The sequence below is a fragment of the Meriones unguiculatus genome, chromosome 18 (genome assembly GCF_030254825.1).
Source record: "Meriones unguiculatus strain TT.TT164.6M chromosome 18, Bangor_MerUng_6.1, whole genome shotgun sequence".
In the NCBI taxonomy this organism is placed as follows: domain Eukaryota; kingdom Metazoa; phylum Chordata; class Mammalia; order Rodentia; family Muridae; genus Meriones; species Meriones unguiculatus.
This window is the reverse complement of record NC_083365.1, coordinates 19,497,165-19,518,412: the sequence shown is the minus strand read 5'-3', so window position 1 is coordinate 19,518,412 and position 21,248 is coordinate 19,497,165. Positions and strand designations below refer to the sequence as shown.

Below are 21,248 nucleotides of genomic sequence, written 5' to 3'. Positions count from 1 at the left end.
GGCAGGGAGAGAATTGGCCACGGCTGAGAATCCAGGCCTTGGGAGTTTGGTAGGTTACAGACTGGAAAAGCACAGATGGAGGGCCACCCGAAAGTGGGAAGGAAGGATGAAGGGAAAAGAGATTTGCCAGCTCTGAAGCCTGAACTCACCCACCAACCGGAAGAGCTCAAACAGAAATATTCCTTACTACACACCAGTAATACCGAGTCAGACCTTTCCCTGGTTGTGGAACTAATTTTCACCACGAACAGTGAGTGGGCTGGCCGCAGATCTCATATACACCAAGGTGGCCCTTTCACAGTGACGTGGCACTTACAAAATTGAGCTGGGCTTACAGCGAGCTAGTCCTCACCGTGCATCGTACAAAATAAAACCTCAGCGGGAACCCTGTTGGTCTTTCATAGGACCAAAGAGCTAGCCTGCATGAACCTTGCGGTTTTTTCAGTACTGATCCAGCTCTGCCAGTAAATTTGTTCACCTTTGGCTCTTCCTCCTGCAACAGGTTCGAAAGATTGGAGTATTTAGCTGCGGTCCCCCTGGCATGACCAAGAATGTGGAGAAGGCCTGTCAGCTCATCAACAGGCAGGACAGGACTCATTTCTCTCACCATTACGAGAACTTCTAGGCCTCCTGCCCAGCAACTCTACCCATTACTGCCCGGCAGAGCAGGCCTTTGGCCAGCACCCTAATCCAGTACTCCTCATTTCTGGCTGCCTTGGCCTTGGCCCCCTTTCCTACCTGCCAATATGATCCAGGTAGCCAGGCTCAGGCATCATGTGTGGGCTCAGGAATCTCTAGGGCCAGAATGTGTCTGAGCTTGGAGAAGGGGCAGTGTTTAAGAACTGAAGGTTAGAAGTAGGGGAGCTTTCGGGTTGGGACAAAACGAGGATTCTTTCAAGGAAAACAACTCAGCTGACAAGCTATGTTTGTGTAGGTAGTCTGAGGATGAAGTTGGTGGTACAGATGCAGGCATCTTTGAGCCCTCTACACTCTGCAACTCTCCTCTCTTCCAGTTCCCCATTTTGAACATGGCTGGGAGATGTCTTAGAGTAGGTAGAGCAAACATACAGAAACCCTCAGAACCAGCCTAACTGGACATTGACCTTTCGAGTTTTAAAATGCAGTCAGACCTTTCCGTGCCCACTAGCCGCCTGGAGCAGTGCCCCTCTGCCCTATTTCCCCAGTTCCAGTGGTCTCTTTTGCAAATAAACTGCGTTTCCACCTTCGGGGTTCTTTTTTTTTTTCCTGCCTCGGGTCAGGGTAAGGCTAAGGAAATTATCCATCCACTGGGCTTGCCACGGTGGTCCATACGTCTTGCCAGACCGAGTAAAAGCAGCAAAGGCAGAGTACCCCAATGGGGGTCCCTACTGTCCTCCTGAAGGGTACCCTAGCCACTTTGGCCAGTTAGGCTGCTGATGGCGATCAGGAAGGACAGAGAAGAGTCACCAGGGAGCTGCTGTGGGCCTGGCTTCCTCCAGGGCATCAGCTAACCTAACTGCCTGAGACAAGGTCTTCCAGGCAGAGAGGAGACAGAAGTCTCCTAGCCCCTCTAGGGCGATGGACGGCATACATTAGCGCCCGGGGGTTGGGTTGAGGCAAGGGGCCTCAGGTCGTTCGTCCAGTCTGCCCGCAATGAATTTGCTCTTGGGGCACCGGGGAGAACCCCGGCCAGCAGAGGGCGCTAAGGGAGAGCGCCGCCGCTTGCCGGGCTGGCGGACCAGCGGGGGCGGGGGCGGAAGGCTTCCGCCCGCGCGCGCCTCCCTCGTGGCGGCGCCGCCCGCACCCTCCGCCTCTTTGTCTCTCCGCGCCTGCCAGACACACGGCTGCCGGCGGGAAGCGGGGCCCGCAGGGCAGCCGTGGTGGGAGCGACGCGGCCCGGGACGGCCCCTGCCCGGCGCCAGCGGCGGGGCGCGCCTCGACGTTTGCCCAAAGGAAGGAACCGGACGCACGGAGAGTGCTTTCCGCAGGCGGCCGGCGGCAGCTCCAGCGCGGGTTTATCGACCGACACAGTCTGCGCTCGCTCCCCGTCCCCTCCCGTCAGCCCCTGGGCGGCGCCTGCAGCCGTGCCTGGTCGAGCCTCTGGCCCCGAGCCCGGCCAGGCCCTCTGGGAACAGGGGCTGGGAAGATGGAGGGGGAGGAGCGGAGGAAGGTGCTGGGAGTGGGGGGGTAGCCACTTCCTCCCTAGGGTCTGACAGGGGCGGGAGTCTCCTTCCTCCTCCGGCTTTCCTCTGTTCGCAGCCCCACACAGCCCCTTTATTCCAGGGCCCAGGATTCTCTCCCCTTTATAATAAATTAAGGTATCTTCAGCGCCTACTAGATCCTAGGACAAGGGGCAGCCAGGTCTGTGACATCATGTCCTTGGCAAGAAAGAACCACAGCCCTAGGGCAGGTGACAAGGGCTTGGTCCAGGTCTATCGTAGTGCCCTGGTCTCACATCTACAGAGTCCGGATGGCCACTGGGTAGAGCAGGGACATGTGCTCCGCCCCCTTAATGGGCAGCTTGCGGCTGGCATAGTGGTGCACGATTTCAGGGACGCTGCTGAAGGGTGGGCTGTTCTGGCCCAACACATACTTGTGTTCCTTGGTCCGGGACAGCTTCATGTGCATGAAGCCCTGACTGCTCCTGGGAAGAGAAAGAGATGAGAGTAACCAGGAGTTCTTCCCAGTCCCCTGCTTCCAACCTCCCCCCCCACCACCACCACAGCAAACGTGGTTCCAAAGCCAGCTTCAAATGGGAGGTGAACAGGAATGGGATGGTGGGGCCGGGTTGAGTAGGTAGCATGAGACACTAGCTTTGTGGTGAGGACACTGGGTGTGTCAAGAATGTGTATACAGTGAGTGTCCAGGGTGTGTGCTGAAAAGTGCGGTGACCAGCACCCTGCAGATCTGTAGTCCTAGCCCATCGCCCTGTGGCCAAGGCCAGTTTAGCCTTACCTTGATTTGTTTTTTGAGATGGGCTCATGTAGTTTGGGCTAACCTTAAATCTGCTATTCAGCCAGAGGGACCTCAGACCTGTGATCCTCCCGTCTCTACCTCTTGATTACGGGTGTGTGCCAGTTTATGGAGTGCTGGGGACTGAACCCAGGCCTGACAGGGTAGGCATGCGCTTTACCAGCTGAACTGCAGCCCCAGCCTTACTCTCGGCTCACCCTTCTTGAGTTACACTGCAGCACCAGTGAGGCGGTCGCAGTAACTTGGGAGCCGCAGATGGCCCTGGCAGGAGGGAGAACATGCAGTCAAGCTAATATTTGGTTGGAGCTCTCCGCAAAGTCTGAGGAGGCACTAATCTGGAAACCCTTCCAGTATGGGGCTTCTCAACTGCGTCCTGGAGACATCCTTTCACCCTCTTCCTGTTGGGGTCTAGTATATCTATCCAGCCCTTAGGCCTAGATCGACATAACCTGTGAGCCAAGGGTGTGGGCAATGGGGAGGGGGAGGGCAGGAAGCATCGGCCCCATGTGCTGTGGGAAGCAGTGTGGGCCCTGTCTTCTCTCACCTCACAATTTGAGAGCAACCCCTTCCCACAGTCCACTTGGGACTGCCGGTGTCAAACTGCACTGAGTGTTTTTTCAAGGAACAGACTCAGTAGGAAGGATAACTTGGCCTCCATCGGCATTACCAACTTCCGGAGGAGGGGTGGCTGTGCTTTTCAACCTCCAGGGACTAGTGCTAAGGGTCCATTAAGACACAGCAAGGTCCCTGCCAGAAGCCTCAGGGGGTTGGGTGGGACTAGCCAGGCCACTGGGTCTAGGGCTGGCAAGGCTTTTTGAGGAAGCTGTTTAATTACCAGTGAAAGCCCTTCCATTAGGGAGAGAAGAGAAACCATAATTGTATTTCAGAGAAGCCATTTATATGCAAACGAGACCCTGGCAGACAGCCCGTGGGGCCGGATCAGCGAGAGCTATAGCGGACGTCCAGGCCTGCCTTTTTATATCCCACACTAAGGTAGGCCCTCACCCCTAGTTGCCCAGTTCCACTCCGAGGACCCACACCTTGGCAGGGTCTCCCTCGAGCTGGACAGTACTAGATTTCCGGCTTCCGGCATCTGCTGAGGGGTGGAACCCCGTCACTCAAATGTGGCTCCTGAAGTCAGACTGAGCTAGGCCCTGTGTTTGTGGATTGTGAAACAGTCTCCGGCTCTGTTCTCAGGGCTGGCCTCAGCTTCCTGAAAAAGTGAGGCTGCAGGTACTATCACCATATCCAGCTTGGAGACGGAATTATTAGCTGGTGACCTTGAGCTAGTAACAAAGCTCCTTGAATATATTTTATCTGGATGAGAAAAAGATTTATCAGCACAGTGGTCGTTGAGTTGGTATATATGTTAGGTGGTACGTGCCAAGAATTTCAATTATAATATTAATAACGATATGCCACCTAAAGCTGCGTAAATCAGATTTCTGACAAATGAGTTTTTCCAAAATCCCCTTTTTGATTTTATAGCTTGTGGAAGAAACCCGTGGTGTCAGCAAGGAGAGAACCTGAGGCTCAGAAAAGTTAGATGCTTTGTCTGTGGTCACACAGCTAGTTGTATCAAACCCCAGGACAGAGCTGAGGCCACTTAACTCTCTTTGGTAACTTTTTCTTATCTTATTTAGTGGAAATGAGTGGTCAGCTCTTAAATGCGTGCAACTGTGACCCTTCCATTTGTCTGGGGGCTGAGGGGGTGCATATGCCAGTTCCCAATACATCAGGGAATACGTTCTGAGGTATCTGAGGTGGGGGATGGGGAAAGTAAATGGACACCTCCCTCCAGCTGGCCGCCTTACGTGGGTGACAGTCTACCCTGGGTAGCCAAGAGGAGCACTGGCCATCCTACTGCGGAGAACTGCTCCCAAGGATCAAGCTGCTGGGAAAGGAGAGCCCCATCCTGGCCACCTCTTCCTGTCCCCTCACACACACAGTTCCTCGTGCAGTGGAATGGCTTTGCATCCTCTGTTCTCCTCCCAAGACCTAGCGCCCCACCTCACGCTGCTGATGACCTCGGGCAAAGCTCCTACATCTTCTTGCAGGTGCTGCTACATGTTAAGGTTTAACAACGGTGTTGATAATAATTTATTAAGCACTCTTCCTGGTGCTTAAAAACATGCGAGGTGCTGAGACACTAGGTCAAGTGCTATTATTTCACTTAATCCTTCCCAATAAAATGGATCTTATCCAATGTTATCATAAAGAAACAAAGGCCTGGAGAGGGTGAACGGCCTGACAGAAACCTTCTGAACACCACCCTTCACGTGCTTCCTCCTTGAAATACAGGGCCTGAGGAGTCTCAGGCGTTTCAGCTTCCCCAGTGCCAGGGTAGAGCCAGCATCTGTTCACAGGGGTTGCCCAGTCTGGCTGGGCTGGAAGAGAACATTGGAATCCTCTTCTGCCCTGCAGGTAAGGGGATCCCTTCCCCCCTCCCCCCACCAGCCATCCCCACTCACTTGAGGGAGAGAGAGAAGTCATTCTTGCTGGTCTCACTGTTGCGTACCAGGTAGCTGGCTTCCTTGCACAGCCGGAGCAGGTTCTCGGCGTCTGTTCGGCTGATGGCCCCGTGGTACCAGCTGAGGATGAGAGAGGGGAAGGGAGTGTCTCTGCTGGGCCCCTCACCATCCAGGCCCACCCATTCTGGGTGTCCCCTACAGGGAAGCCAGTTCCAGGAGTGGAGGAAAAGGGAGGGAGCCCTCAGCTGGACACAGACACTCACACCTGGTTTTCCAGAGGCAGTGCTGGATCTGTCCACTCCCCGAGGGGGCTGCTGGGTTCCACGCCTAGGGCTTTGGCCGACTTGGGGTTTCCAGCAGAGAGCCGAGGAGGTAGCCGGCCCTTCTCCTCCCGGCCAGGTGACAGGCAGTTCTTCTCCGATCCTTCAAACTGGGCTGTAAGGAACACATTGGTCATGGACTCTGAGGTCCGTGGAGGCAGAGCCCTCTCACACAGCCAGTCCCCTGCCCTACTTCCTCCAAGTCCCCACAAAGGCCAAAGGCCTGTTCTGGGAGGGCATCCTTTAAGCCTTGAATCAGGCATCCTTTAATGCCTGAATCCTGGGACGGAATCCTGGCCCACTCTGGGGGAGGGATACAGTCTCTGAGCCACAGCGAGCTCATGGGGCCTCCCAGTACACACAGGCAGGCAGGGAGGGAGGACAACATGAAAAACCACTTAGGCTTGCTCCCTCAGCGGACTGCCTTCCCTTCTTCCATCCCCCTCAGGGTGGCTTCGGTGTTGATAATATTGTTTCTTTCTCCTCTTCAGAGTTCATTACCGTTTTCCAAATCGGCCTGCCAAGCCGTTCTGTAGAAATGACTTATTGATCTAAGAACAATTATCTGATTCCCCTTGGTGCCATCCTGACAGGCTAATCCTGTCCAAAGCCGCCAGACTGCCGGCCCTCTCCACCCAAAGGTTGCTGCCCTGTGTTTTCCCTCCCCCATCCACAAAAGCCCAGGGGGGTAGCTCTGTGACTTCAGAGCGGGGCAGCCCAAGAGCTCAGACAGCACAAGGACAATACCCCAGGGGGGTCACATGGCCACGGGTACACATGCGCAGGTGAGGCGCTCTCTCCTGCCTTAAATACCTACAAATTCTCATGCACCGTGTGGGACAGATGCTCACGCCTAGCACCAACACCCTCCCCCACACACCCCTGGGCATTCATTCTGAACAAAGCTGGATATAGAGGAAGAAGTTGATGTCTTCTGGTTTTTCTCTCCCCAAATGAAGCTCTTCCTCCTTGTAGCTTTTGAATGAGTATCTTATCATCCTTCAGTCACCTGATGTGAGGATCTCCTCAGCCAGCACTTCCCCATACCTCACCAACATCTGCCTTGGCAGGCAAATCTCCACCCAGGGCTTAAGTTTTAAAACAGTGGATTTTTCTTTGTTTTAGACATAGTTCCACTCTATTGCCCAGACGGTTCTGGAACTACATAGCAGCTCAACGTGGCCTCAAACTCATGGTGGTCCTCCCGACTCAGCCTCCCACGTGCTGGAATTATAGCTGACAACTGGATTTTTGTGGCATGGAGCAGAAGATACTAGGAAAGGGCCTTTGTTAAGAGACCACGTACACAGCTCTGGCGAGGCGGGGATGTACACTGTCTCTTCCTTCTCCCTCCAGAACAAGGGGCATTTTTCCAATGAAAGGCCACAGGGCCTAAGAGGCAAAGGACCTATCAATCACCCTGGCTATAAGTCCCCAAAGGACCCACCGCTGCTGTCTTCCAGGCTGGGCTCAGGGAGGGGTGAAGCTGGACCGGAGATGTCCCTGTCCCCGTCAGGCAGGGAGGGGCTGCTGTCCAGCTGTCCCACAGGCGGAGGCCAAGGTAGGTCTTTGATGACCTTTATGTCAACTGGAGCCAGCAGCAGAAAGGAGAAGAGAAAGAGACAGTGACAGAGACAGAGAAAGGCAGAGGTTGAGACACCAAAACGCAGAGCTAAGGTACATAGCAGCCTAGAAAGAAGGGGCAGAGGCAGAGGCAAGGGCAGCACTGGAGGAGGAAACAGGACTACCCAGGGAGCAGGGCAGGTACTACCCACACCAGTCTGGCTCAGTGAGGAAAAGGTGGGAGTCTCGAGTGGCAAAAAGGAAGGCATGGGATCTTGCTCTGTCAGCCCTGTGCGTTCCCTAATCGTCCACCCCCTCATAGCTTCCAGGAACCAAGAGGACCAGGAGAGCACAACTCAGGAACAGGAGCTGCCCGCACCTCCCAGAACCACACCTGGTCCCCTCACACCCTCTTGTCCCATTATCTCTTCTAGCCTCCAGCCTGGGGACTGGCAGACCCCAAGACTGCGCTGAAGCCTTGGGGTATCTGGAATACTCAGACTTGGGGCAGAGGGATTTTTTTTTTTTTTTTTAAACTGAATCCTCCTCCTTTCAGTCCTGAGTGACAACACCGGTGGCTGCAGGGCCACTAACAAGGTTTCCTAATGATGAGCATAGATTTCCCCATTAAGCAATCAAAACAGTATTGATTCTCCAAGGAGACTTCTGGAGATAAATGGCCCGTCTTTGATGGGTGTGTGCTTTCCAGGAAGCAGAGCAGAAACCTGTGGTTTCCCAGTCTGGCTGCCAGGATGGGGAGGACAGAACTGAAGGCTGGAGTAGGAGAGGCTGTCTCGTGTGTGTGTGTGTGTGTGTGTGTGTGTGTGTGTGTGTGTGTGTGTAGGGACATGGAAGCAGGAATGAAACCTAATGGCACTAAGTCCTCAAGATTCAGGAATGACGGCACTCGGCTCCACCCACCTCAGAATGCCAATATGCACGTTTCCATGGTGGACTTGGGCCTGGGACACAGTGGTGTGGCTGGGACAGGAGAAACCTGATCTTCATGCAACCTCACAGCCTCCATCTGTAGCCCAGAAAAGCCCTTGGGGCCAGACACCCCTGGTATGGCAGGGCCTACCGCTAGAGACACAGGCCCGGAATCCAGGTTATACATTCATCTGTTCATTTGAAGTGTTATACCCTCCTTGTCAAAAATATTCAACATAGGCCACAACTTTCATAATTCGGTATTGCAGTTTCTTTATTTTCATTCATGGTTATAGCTCAAGCCTCCCGGCCTGGAAGAGGTGAGAAAGTGTCCTCATTCTTTCTGGGCCCACGTTCTGCATACAGCACTGCCTCCACTCCCACCCCACCCCAAGGTACAGAGCTCACTCATCCTGCCCTAGACCTCCACTCCTGGACCTTGCTTGGTTCCGAGGGCCCACTCCTTCCATTCTCCTGAGCCTGGGGAGTGCTCAGAGGCCCCAGTAGAGCCACCCTCCACAGCAAGACTCACCAGCGAAAGCTTTGGAAATCCGTTCCTTCTTCCACTCCCAGGGCTGGTCATACTCCTCCGGAGGCCTCTCGTCGTCCTCAGGCAGACGGGACTCCCTGAGCCAGGGAGTGCCCTCTCCTTCTGGGCTGACCCCCTCATCCTCTGGCTCATAGGGTGTGTCATAGAGAGGTAGGGGCTGAACTGCCGTCTCCTTAGAACCCCGGATCTCTGCCGGGTCAAAGAGGAGAGAGGCATAAGGAGTAAGCTCAACCCAGAGCCGATGCCCTAGCTCTGGGGAAACTCAGCATCCACAGATCCCGAGTCCTTCACTTTTGAGATGTTTCCAGGGCACCAAGAGCATGGGGCCCCTGGGAGGAAGTGGCAGACAAGTGGCAAAGAAAAAGACAGAAGGATCCCGGCTGGGAAGCTGAAGCGAGCATGTTGAGGAAACCTCGTCCATCTGTTCCTCAGTGTCCAGCTCCATTTACTTATTCATTCGTGTCCACTTACGTTCTAGTTCAAATATCTTCACCATCAGGAAATCCTCTGTTGCTCAGACACTGCCGGGCCCCTTTTCTTAAACCTTTTCCTTTGACAAGTCAATTTCGTCCACTGTCTTCTCTCCTCCCCACCGGTCTTTTCTCTGGGATCCTCTCTTGGTCTCTGTTGCCAAGCTCAGGCTGTGCTCCTAAAAGCCTTCTGCCCAGACTTACAGCACCACTACATCTGGAGTTCAGGATGCTTCATTTTGATGTCAGCTCCCTTTAGACTCACTACCTTCTCCAGAGCTATGAAATCTTTGTGGGATCACTGACCCAAATCTGAGAAAAGCCCCAGAGCTAACTTGTTACAAAATGTATATTTTAGATTGTGACTGCATCTCAGTGGTAGAACACCCGTTTAGCGTGCATGAGGCCTGGGTTTAATCCCCAGAGTACAATCCTCGACTCCAGTCCCCCAAACAAAAATGAACCTTTAAGGCACTTACATATTCACATACAATTCCAGGACATCCACGGCCCACACTGTCTCTCACACCTAAGCAGGGTAGTCCTTCTCACTTTCTCCACTTCTAACCCAACCCACTGCATTCCTTAAATCTCACCTGCTGTTTCCAATACCTCATGACTTTTTTTTTCTTAGACATTTTCTTAGACATTTTATACACATCTGTGTAGCTTTGGTTGTCCTGGAACTCACTCTATAGGCCAGTCTGGCCTCGAACTTACGAGATCTGCCTCCCTCTGCCTCCCTGAGTGCTGGGATTAAAGGCGTCTCTGCATATCTAGACTTTTACTAGGACAAACCTCCACCTTACAGGCTCCTTGAAATAATCCTCCTGTGATGACACTCTTTCCCTTCACGCATGGCAGCTTATCTGACTGGCCAGTGAGTGCTCACTTTCTTCCTCAGAAATATAGTAGTTCTGGTTCTTTCTCTTCCACAGTGGCTACCTGTGCTGCCAAGCCTGAGTGGCTACGTTCAACTCTCTTGAAAAGTATTAAAAACAAACAAACAAACATCGATAAATGATATTCTTCGAGCAATTTTATCAATAATAAGATTATCAATAATCTCCACTATCCCTTTCTTATATCTTACTTCTTAGTTATTTCTAAGCTGAGGAGAGAAAGAAGGAATTTTTAATTACCGGCTCCTTAGAGCCCTGACAGCTGGTCTGGGCATGGGGGCATATGCTTGAAATCTTAGGTAAGGTCAGGAGGACTACTGTAAATTTGAGGCCAGCCTGGGTTAGATAACAAAGTTCCTGGCCAGGCTGGATGGCATACGGAGACCATGTCTTATACAAACAAACAAAAATGCCACCACCGAGAAGCAACAAGTCCTACCATTTCTGAAACTGTGCCAACTCCCCGTGCTGATAGGCAACTCTTCCAGTCCATTCTGGATACAGCGGCCTCAGAAATCCCTGTAAATGCCACCTTCATCTCATCTCTTCCTTCTGGCACAAGTCCACTTCGGCCCCTGCCGCTCTTTGTCTCTGCCATCTCAGAGCCTGAACCAGCATTTCTCTTGGGCTGTCCTTGTCCTCTCTCTTCACCCTGACTGACAGACTCTTTCCCTAGGTCATCTCCTGGCCTCTGTTTCCCCAAGGACAGGTCTGATTCAGTTCTTTTTACTCACTCGCCCCACTCCATGGCAACTAATGCACCGACATTTTCAATCGCTGTTAGTGTTTCTCTTCCATAACGTCAGTACAAACTTATCACACTTCCAAGGGCTACTGACTACTCTCTTCTGGGGATGTTTGACTCACCCCAAACCACCATCCTGCTCATTCTATGCCCAGTACTTCTACTGGACATTTGGTTACATGGCCTCCTCTGTGGCCTCAGGTTATACTTTCTCTTCCAACTACCTTGAAGGCCTTGACCACACTGCTGAGGACCTGGCACATGCTTTCTCCCTAGGGAACACAGGACCAGTCCTTAGATGTGTGCAGAGCCAAGGCCTCAGGGAGCATCTCGCTCATCCCCAGTACTTACCAGCCATCATCTTCTGGGCCTCATAGGGCTCCATGTAGCCATCATTTTCAGGGACCTTCTCTGAAGCTCCTGAAGCGCCTCCTGAGCCTTCACCAGTCTCCTGAACGTCAAACGGGTCCGCATAGTCCTCTAGGATTGCCAACTGTGGAAGAAGGCAAAGAGAATGAGGCTAAGACAAGGACGGAGGCGGGGCCCCTTCTTTCCTGCTTATTTTCTGCCTCATGGTCATGTCTGAGGTTAAACAGCCAGGAAGAAGCTATGGGGCCTAACAGTTTATCCCGGGGTCGGAGCTGGACAGCAGCCTACACAGTGGCTCGACGAGAAAACTCAAAAGCAGTGGTCACAGATGTGTGGCAAGAGTTGTGCTGAAGAGCAGAACAGCGAGGCAACTCAGAGATTAGCAGAGTGTAGCCGGCCACACTTCTGATGTTCAACAAAGGAACATCCAGTGACCCTGAAGAAACTAAAGCAGATGGCGTAGCACAGGCCTTTAATCCCAGAACAGCACTCGGAAGACAAGAGGGGGTGGCGCTCTGGGAGTTCAAGGCTATTCCAGGTCAACCAGAGTTATGTGTTAAGACCCTGTCTCAGACAGAGAGAGAGATCACTGTGTCACCATTAGGTAGTTTGTCCTTATCAGGTCCTTGTGATACGGGTATTATAAACTCTCTTTGAAGCAACTGGACAACAGGCAGTTAGGAAACACACCCCAAACCATTCTGCATCAATGGAAAAATCCACTTTGGAACCCATGCTATTTGTGTATAGGGTTATTAACCTGTAACCAACGGCCAGGCCTCTCAGCCTCCTGAGAGATATGTACGTTAGGGCACCCTGAGACACTCCTGAAACCCCGAGTTCCCAGTGGCCAGGGTCCAGAGAGCAGTCTTAGCTTTTCATTCCCCCTGTTGTTTGTCCCTTTCTCAGCCATCAACCATCTTGCTCCGTGAAGGAAGAGGAACCTGACACTCTCAGGGCAGGCAAGGGATGCTCTCAGGGCAGGCAAGGCTGAGGACAATAGAGTCTTTCTCCAACTGGGCAGGAGAAGGTAAGACTCACCAAGCCAGACCCTGGAGCACTGTGCCACTCACTGGGTCACAGTTGGCATCAGAGGTGGCTCTGGGGCCCATGGCACAGGGAGAAGCCACATCTGCATTTCACTAAACTGAAGCCTAGACTTCAGATCTGAGGGGGCCAGCTGAGCCAGGTGTCCACCCCGCCCTCCGTGAGAGGAGATGGGAATGGAGACCCCTGGTAGAACAAGATGGAGAAAGAAACAACCTGACCTCACACACCCCTTTGGCTCTTCCTTTGACCCCAGGTGGTCCATCTACAGGCTTCTGAGGTTGTCCCAAAGGCTGCCTCTACCTCTTCCTCAGGTGTTTAGCTCCCACCTTAGCTCCTTCCCCTCACACGTGCCTGCCCCAGGTACCTCACATCGGCACACCGGTTCCCCACGTCATCTGCTAGCCTACATTTTGTCTCCCCAGCTCCAGGAAGCAACTGACAGAGGCCCTAGAAAAATCCCTCAGTTCTACGAGCACCATCACTCTAGTCCTAGGTCCTCCTCTCTCCAGGAAAGATGTAGAGTGTGTACATCACACACGGTCCCCCTACCCCTGGCTCTTTTCTCCCAGGCCAGTGGCTCCCACAGCACCCCCCACCGCCCACTGCCGACAGCTCTGCCCGTCAGCCCACAGCGTCAACTCAGGTGTGGTGGCCGTGCAACAGTGTCTGAGCCGCCTGACATCTTACCCGTACACCTTAAAAAATGTATAGATCTCCGGTGTTTTGAGGGAAAGGTTCAAGGTTACAGAAGGTTAAGATTCCGTCTTCCTCTTTGGACCGTGGCTCTGAAAGCACTATGGTCATTTTACTCAATGGTTTCCTCTCCGCCTGGATCACTTCCCCGTCCTGGCCAATTCTTACTCACGTTTCTTCTCTCAGAAGCCCTCCCATGCTTCTCCCGGCCCATGAGGTAACTCTGTCTTGGGCATTGATCGCTTTGCTCCGCCAAGTGCTTGCTTTACTGAGTGTGTTCAGGCAGATGAGGCACTTCCTGGGGGGCAGGGCTCACATTTACAGCTAAATACCCAGGAACTGACAGCTCTCCGTAAATTATGTTAAATCCATCGCTGCAGAAAGGGAGGAATGGATGAAAGTACTCTCCCCCCATTGACTCAGAAGAGGGAGGAGACATGAACCTAGGTGGAGGAGGGTCCTAACGGAAGGCCCAGTCTTTCCAAACAAGACTAGGTTCCACAAAGCTTCTCATTGCGGTCAGGCCGTCAACCCCCCCCTCCTGCAGCCCCACCTCAGGGCCCTCCCAGGCCTCCGCTCAGCGAGCCTGGTTAGAGTTGCACACAGTTGCTTCTCCCAGGAGTCCTGACCCCTCCCAGGCTGGCGTGGGCCTCCCCAGCGCCAGTCGACAGTGCCTGTGGGCAACCAGGTGGCAGTTGGGCAGCCAGCTCAATGGCTCCTCTGTTCCACTCCTGGCTCCACGCCCTGCACCACGAAGCCCCAGACCCCCACCCTGGGCTGGGGCGTCCAGAGAGCTACCCACAAGGCCCAGAACAGGAGTGGCAGCGCAGTCACCAGCTGGGAAGGCTGGCAGGACCTGTACACAGTCTGGGCACAGAAAATCCCCGTCAGGTCCCAGGCCTGCGTACCCAGAGCTTCTGTGTCTACGGGGGATAAACCGCTTACAGGGAAACTGTCTCTGTGGAGTACATTTGGCCTACTGCAATCTGTCATTTGTGGCCCCTTGAAATCCCCCTCTGATGTGCCCATTGCCCTACCCAACACCCATCACAGAGAAAATGCTGAATGCATATTTCCTGGATGTCTAAAGGAGCTCCCACCCAGGCTTTTGTCCTTGAAGTGACACCAGTGCCACCACCCCCCAACCCAGTCACTGTGATCTTTGAGTGACCTGAGTGGCCAGTGGCAGTGGGAGGATCGGGCTCACCGGAGAATCCACTTTTGGACAGGGATCAAAGCCTCTGGCTCCAGGGAGCATGGGGAAGAACTGCCAGCTAGAGAATTGGGAAGGCGCCTAGCTCAAGGGTGATACTTAGGCACAATCTCTCTCCTGTCCTCTCTGCCGGACACTGGTGACAGGTGCCAGCATACTGCAAAAATGCTGAACTATTTCCCCACAAGGAGGTCAAGCAGCAGCCACTCAAAAGGCCACTCAAAAAGTGCCACACCCTGTTTTCTCTTCTGTCATGCTGGAGACTGTCTCGAGGACCCTTGTGCTCATCAAGTGGGCAGTGGCCCTCCCAGAGCAGCTGTCAGCCTTTGAATCTCCTTCCTGCCCACGCCTCTCCCAAGGTAGCTGACCGGACTACCATCTGCTTCCACTCTGCAGTTGGCCCAAAACATGTTCCCAACACTACCCATGGCTCTGGGGCTTGCAGAACAGGTACTTCGTGGGTTTCCGAGTTCCCAAACTCTCACACTCTCTCATTGCGTATTTCCTCCGCTACTTTACCTTTACAAGTGTCTGTAAGCCTAACTCCCCTCCCCCCACCCGTTGTTTTTTGTTTGTTTGTTTTGTTGTTTGTTTTTCTGTAGCAGGAGAAAGGTACTTGGAGGAAAGGGTAAGGAATAAATAGCAGGAAGGAGCTCTAACATCCTTAGCTGGAATGTTAACAGGGGCGAATGGTCAATAAATGTTAGCTCTTCGGGCTGGAGAGATGGCTCAGCAGTTGGGAGCATTGGCTGCTCTTCCAGAGGACCCGTGCTCAATTCCCAGCACCCACATGGTGGCTCACGACCATGGTAACTCCAGTTCCAGGGGGAATCACCTAATTTCTTCTGGTGTCCACATGCACCTAGTCCGAAGACACACAACGCAGACAAATCCCCGTAAACATAAAAATATTAAAAAGAAAACAAATGGTAGTTCTCGTTCTCGTTACATTTTATAGTCATAATATTTCACGTTTGGGGCTGAGTCCTCAGAGTCCAGATGTGCCTGCTGGCATCAGAGTTTGTAGCTTGTCGGTGGCAGAGGCAAGACTGAGACCCAACTCTCCTAAATGCTCAGTGCCTTTTCGTAAATGTTTCCAGATTTTTCTTTCTTCAAATTTTAGGTTCATATTTTAGTTTAGAGGCTGGGGACACAGCTCAATGACAACAGCATTTGCCTAGCATTGCAAGACCACTCCCACACCCAGGTTCAATCTTTAGCACTAGAGAAAAAAAAAGATTATTTGAGTGCTGACAGTCTGATTCTGCTTAGTTTAGTATTCCCCCAAAGTAGTCAACCCTTTGTCATGGAAAACCTATGACCTGATCAGTTAAGAGCACAGTACTTTTCTGATGTCAAACATCTGTCCTTGGCACTCCTACTTACTGTAACAACATCTCCTATTGTATCCGCCTGGGAAACTCCAACGTGAAACAAATACTTCATTCCCCATTTTCTAATTATAAAAGCAACACCATATTTAACAGAACACTCAAACCTCACAGATAGGCGGCTGATGCCACCAACCCCTGTAAGGCCCTTGGGTATGACACTGTTTGTGTTCACTCAAGCCAGTCTCACAAGCCGTAGGCCCCAGGACCCAAGAAATGGCGAATTCCGCACAGAACACACCCGACACCATCCCTCCTCTTGGAGTCTCACGCTGCTAGTTCGAAAATGCTGCATGAACACTGCCTCTCCGCTGGACACTGGTGACAGGTGCTGAGGGCCCAGGTGTGGTGCTCTGTCATGCTGCCTAGGCGGTAAGATTCGGGGTTACTTCTTGCTAGTGGAGACTGAGCAGGTCTCAGCATCGCTGTGCGTCATTCAGGGCCCCCTATATGACCCAGGGATAGACTTTCTTAGAGGGCTGCCGTAAACACTGACTGGTCCAGTACACACGAGCTCCGGTCGCAGGCACGAGACACGTGCTCAGTCAATGCTCTGAGACCCAATTTTGGGGTTCCCCCAGAGGCTCATACTGACAGATACATCATAAGCTCAAGGAGAGTAATGCTCCTCAAGTCCATGCTATGCAGGAGTTGAATCCCATCTTTGCTCTTACATAAGGCCATGCTGGCTCTGGGATGAGGACAAGTAGTATATAGCAGAGGTACGCCCCTAAGTACTCAGCCCCAGCCAGGACCCGCTCAGCCTAGACAGCTTTCTTCTCCCATCCATGAGTACCAGGGCCTGTCTCAGCTGCTGCCAGCTTTCAAAAGGCAGGGTGCAAGCGCCAAGCTGTTGACCAAGTCACTAAATAGCCAAGCCATTACAGATATCTCTGAGACATCTGGCTTCAGACTGTGGTAGTGAAATGTGAGGGGGCAGTAGCTAACAGAGGGAACAGGGCAGCCACACAACCAATGATAACACAGACAACCAGCCCAGGGCTGGTCCAACTGGACCACACCAGCCATCCCCCTGGCCTCCTCCCTGTCCCCCTTTAGCTCCAACAGTGAATAAGCACAAGATAAGCTAACCAGACTTCCACACTCAGTGAAGGCATAAGAAGGCAAACTTAAGAAAAAAAAAAAAAAAAGGAAAAAAGAAAGAAAAGCCTCAACACACACACACACACACACACACACACACACACACACACACGCGCGCGCGCGCACACACACACACAGTGAACACGGAATGGGCGTGCTTCTCAGCACCCTCTCCAGCGTCACAAAAGGACACATGACACTCGGTGAACACTGGCCTGGCAGAGAGTCATCCTAACCTCGACAGCCTCTACACGAACAGCGGGACAGGGACGTCCTGACGGAATACAGACACCTTAACCTCTTGCCTCACTTTGCTCTTCCTGTTTGCCCACTCCTTTCTAAAAGGGGCAAACCTATGTGGCACATCTGTGATAATACCTGTGTTTGTTTGTTTGTTTCTTACGTTCTCAATCCTGGGGCTAGGAAGCTGGCTCTGTGGGTAAAGGTTCTTGCCAAGAAGCCTGTCTCAGTTTGATCCCTAGAACCCACACGGTGGAAGGAGAGAACTGGCTCCCACAAGTTCCTTCCCACGTGTGACCTCCCCATTGTGTGCAAGCACACACACAATATACAAAGGTTTTCAGTACAGGGCTAGAGACGTGGTGCAGCAGTTACGAGTGCAAACTCCTCTTGAAAAAGACCTGAGTTTGGTTCCCAGCATCAACATCAGGCACCTCACATCCTCCTCTAACTACAGCTGCAGGGGATCCGACGCCCCCTTCTGGTCTCCAAGGGCACTGCAGTCACACACACACACAAAGCCATATACAGATACACACACAAACATACATACCTACTATTTAAAATTGTTAACGAAATCTTTTTAAAATTGTCAATACTATTTTGAGGGGCTATAAACGCCTGCAAGGATTTGAGAGCTATGAGCCTCTCCCCATAAAAAATGGGAAACAGCTCCACACAATTTCTGGGGGCTCATGAGCCCTAGGATCTCCCCCATGAGCTAGGAGTTTCAATAGGGGGTGCCTGTCTTATTACCCATGTCAGATCTTGCCTTCATACTGGCACAACAGAGGACACACTACAGATGTGATAGGCATCCCAGCCTTCACTTAATCACAGCCTCGTTCCCTTTCCCTAATTAGATCACTTTCGTTTAGGCTTGGAAGACAGCAAACGCATGAAGAGGAGGCCCAGCATCACGGACCTTCTGCCAGAGCAAAGCCTAGAAGTGGGACAAGGGCCGAGCCCCAGAGGGAGTTCTTCTTTGGGGGCCATCTGGCCAGGCCCTAGCTGCCGGCTGCAGGGTGTCTCTCTTGCTGTTCCCACACCTGCCCTGCCAGGCCTGCCCAGATGGTCAGCTCTGAGTCTTCTGCCAATTACACCAGTGGGTTTCAGAGTGGGCTGACAGCCAGAGAGCTCTGCATAGGAAGAAGGCTAATGAACCTCCAGGACCTCAGGGCCTTGTCCAGATCCTCATTCCCCACCCCCTCCTCCTCGCCCTATGGGCTCCTCGGCATCTGTAGCTTAGCGCAGAAGCACTTCTACCCGTTCCGTACAACCTCAGGATGCAGGCCCTCTTGGGGTGTTCTGGCACCTCTTCCTGCCAGTGAAGGAACTCTGAGGAGCTGAGAAGAGGGAGGAAGCAGCCCCACAGTACAGGAACAGTAGCTCAGTGGGAGTGGTGGCCCTGAGGCAGCACTGTACACTTAGCAGACCCTGGGGTGGGGGTGGGGGTGGGGTGCCTGGCTACCCGGGTTTAGAGTAAAAGCTCAGACACCTTGTCTGGCTTAGCTCTTCCTAGGGTACGACTCCGGAATCCCCCCAGTTCTGTTCCTAGGCGGTAGGGAGTTGATTGATCTCTGAATAATGAGAAGCCCTGGGTCAGCTCACAGGACAGCTTAGATGGTACCTCCTGGTTCCTTTTATCATACCCACCAAAGATAGCTCGGATTGTGTGGCTCCTGGGAGAGCCTGTTGGATTTCATTCCTGTCTCCGTGGCTGGCTGGCAAGAGAGCCAGGCACCTCTTGCGCACCCCCTCCCCCAGGCCTGAAAAACCCACAGCTCAGAGCTGACCCAACTGAAGCATGGGTAGTCTTGGCAAGCAGAGTCTAAGGGTCTGTGTGTATGGCTCCAGCCCCTCCCTTGGAGGTTTCTGGGACTAAGTGGAAGGAGAGCTGTGTCTCGGAAGTCCTGGACACTTAGGCCATCCTGATAATGGACAGATACCATTTTAGGACACTGTGTCAGATAGTTTGGAGACAAGAGAAAGGAAGGGGAAAAAAAATGGACATTTTCCTGGAGAAACCCACAGCCTCGTGGGTAGCCTGTTAGGTCATTTTAAGCCACTACAGAAAGGAGAATAGCCAAGGACAGCTTAGGCCATGGGCCAACAGCCAGTGGCCAGAGAGGAGGAGACTAGCTGATCAGTGGGCAGGACAGAGCTTCGCTATTCCCCTCTTCCTTGCTGCCATGCCACCGTCACCTCATAGGATAGCAGCGGTGGCCAGGAAAGAGACCAGACACAGTGCCCTTGAACCTTCCTTTGCAGCTCACTGATGCTGGGCCGGGATGGGCAGCCATGCTGTACGGCAAAAACTACGGGGGAAATGATTCACCCATCTGGGGCCCTTGTTCCAACCCTGACACATCTCTCTTATCCAGAAAGCCTGGCAGGACAGTAGACTCTTGGCTAAAAACCCCAGTTCTGAAACCTGAGGATTTAGACATGAACTGTTCTCTAATCAGATTTTAAAAAAAAATCTCCTCTACCGAAGAGAGGTGAATAAGCCCCCAGGGAAGATGAGTTCTTAGCAGGGTAGCTCACAAAGTCACCATCCTCCAATTGAGGGATGGGGGAGGTAAAAAATGGCTTTCAGCTGTCTATCTTCCAGGACAGGATAAAACTGGAATTAAGAAGGAAACCAACTGCTGGGAGTTTTTCTCTTTTCCTCCCTGTCTGCAGACCCATGAAAAGCTCCAGTCTCTCTCGGAATGGCCTGAGAAAGAGGGCAGCCAAGAGGAGATGCTGAATGAGCCTAGCTGCTCAGCCTTAACTGGGCAACAGGTCCTGGCCACGAAGTGTCCTTACACTTGGGGGAACACCGGAAGGAGTATGCCGGTACCCCAGTCGTGAGTTTCTTCAGTAAGGCCTGCACAATGCTCATCCTGGCATCTGTCAGGAATACAACAGCCCAACCCCTCTAACCCCACTGGGAAAGGCAAAGGCCAGCGCTGGCTGTGCTCACATAAGAAATCTGTTTTCAGCTCCTTTCTGGGGCTTCAGACCAGCAAAGACGCCTGGACTCCAGGACAGGACAGGGTGGGAGGAAGGAGAAAGGGGAGAGGAGAGACAGAGAAAAGCTTTGTGCGGGTTCTGCCTTGGAGGGAAGAGTCAAGAGATCAAAGGGCAGAGGAGCATGGAGAGAGGGCACAAAGGCCATAAACCAGCAAAGGGGAGGGAGGGGCTCGTAATGCCCGTTAGAAAAAAGGCTCCAGGATTAGGACCTTGCAAAGCTGAGAGCAGAACCCACGAGGGAGGTCGTCACCCGTCCTGGGGCCCTAACAAGAAACAGGGGCAGAGTTTGGGGCTCAGATTAGTCGGCGAAGAATCTAACAAAGGGGTCAAAATCTGAGCCCCCGTGTCAGGGACTAAGCTCCTGTCAACCAGAAATCCTGACAGCTAAAAGACTGAGCCCCAGCCAAGCCACCTTTGTCCCTCTCCTAAATCTCCAGACCTCAGACCACCACCCCTCCCGGCCACCCAAGCCCGGCGCCGCACTCACCCTGTCGCCGCTGGCAGGGGGTCCGGAGATCCGCTCCTCCGGAGGGGGCGCCGGGGGGCCTGGGGTCTCGACCCGAATGAGGCGATGCGGGGGTGAGCCGTGGCGCGGGGGCGGAGTAGGGCCAGGGGCGGCGGGGGTGGAGAGGGCGGCGGACGCGGACGGGCCCCCGGTGTAGGGGTCCTCGAAGTCGCGGTCCCGCTGCAGCCGGTAGGCGGCCAGGATGTCCGGGGGCGGCGCAGGGGGCGCGGCCGGGCAGGGCGCTGGGGGGCGGTAGTCGGGCTCCGGAGGGGCGGGCTTGGCGCCCCCTCCGCCGCCGCCCCCGCGAAAGCCCAGATGCTCCCGCAGCCACTTGGCCACCCCGCCGCTGCCGCCCCCTCCCGGGCCGGTCCCCGCGCCCCCGGCCCCGCGGCGGGACCCCCCGGGGCCGCCTCCCGCGCTGCCCTGCGCCCGCGGCCCGGGGCCGGAGCCCGGAGGAGGAGCTCCGCTCAGTAGCATGGGGCCCTCCCAACTGAGCGAGCCGACCGCGGGCGGCGGGGGCGGGGCGGGAGGGGGCGGAGCTGCGCCGGCGGGAGGGGCGGGGCTCGCCGGTGACAAGAGGGGCGGGGCCCGCTGCCTAACGGGGACCGGAGGACCTGGGGGAAGTGGATGGGAGACGGCGGGCTGCGACGGCTGCGCCGGGGGGTGGTGAGTCCTCCACGTGTCGTTGCGCGTGCTCCCGTGGGGCGCTCGCTAGTCCCATCTGCTCCTCTTCTTCTTCAGCTCCCTGTTTGCGTCAGACGC

General features: G+C 53.8%; 2 protein-coding genes across 4 annotated transcripts in view; one reads left to right on the top strand and one right to left on the bottom strand.

The window, feature by feature from the left end:
- Positions 1–1,226, top strand: part of Duox1 (dual oxidase 1) — a 33,479-nt gene extending 32,253 nt beyond the window's left edge. The window contains exon 34 of the mRNA XM_021645087.2: positions 503–1,226. Within this exon, the coding sequence (XP_021500762.1) occupies positions 503–625 (123 nt within the window). The 3' untranslated portion in view covers positions 626–1,226. The remainder of the gene's footprint in view (positions 1–502) is intronic.
- A 729-nt stretch (positions 1,227–1,955) lies between these two features.
- Shf (Src homology 2 domain containing F) lies at positions 1,956–20,982 on the bottom strand. Of its 3 annotated transcripts, XM_060372057.1 has the most exons (8): positions 20,469–20,982; positions 11,255–11,396; positions 8,769–8,975; positions 7,191–7,331; positions 5,687–5,858; positions 5,424–5,543; positions 3,150–3,213; positions 1,956–2,623 (listed from the first exon to the last, which is right to left on the bottom strand). In XM_060372057.1, the coding sequence occupies exons 1-8, from the start codon at positions 20,961–20,963 to the stop codon at positions 2,528–2,530; spliced, it is 1,437 nt and encodes a 478-aa protein (XP_060228040.1). In that variant the 5' UTR covers positions 20,964–20,982; the 3' UTR covers positions 1,956–2,527. The 3 variants fall into 3 exon arrangements, with proteins under 3 accessions (XP_060228040.1, XP_021500736.1, XP_021500737.1); XM_021645061.2 differs by lacking the exon at positions 3,150–3,213 and having other exon boundaries at positions 20,469–20,979; XM_021645062.2 differs by lacking the exons at positions 3,150–3,213; positions 7,191–7,331 and having other exon boundaries at positions 20,469–20,978.
- Between the last annotated feature and the right edge of the window lie 266 nt (positions 20,983–21,248).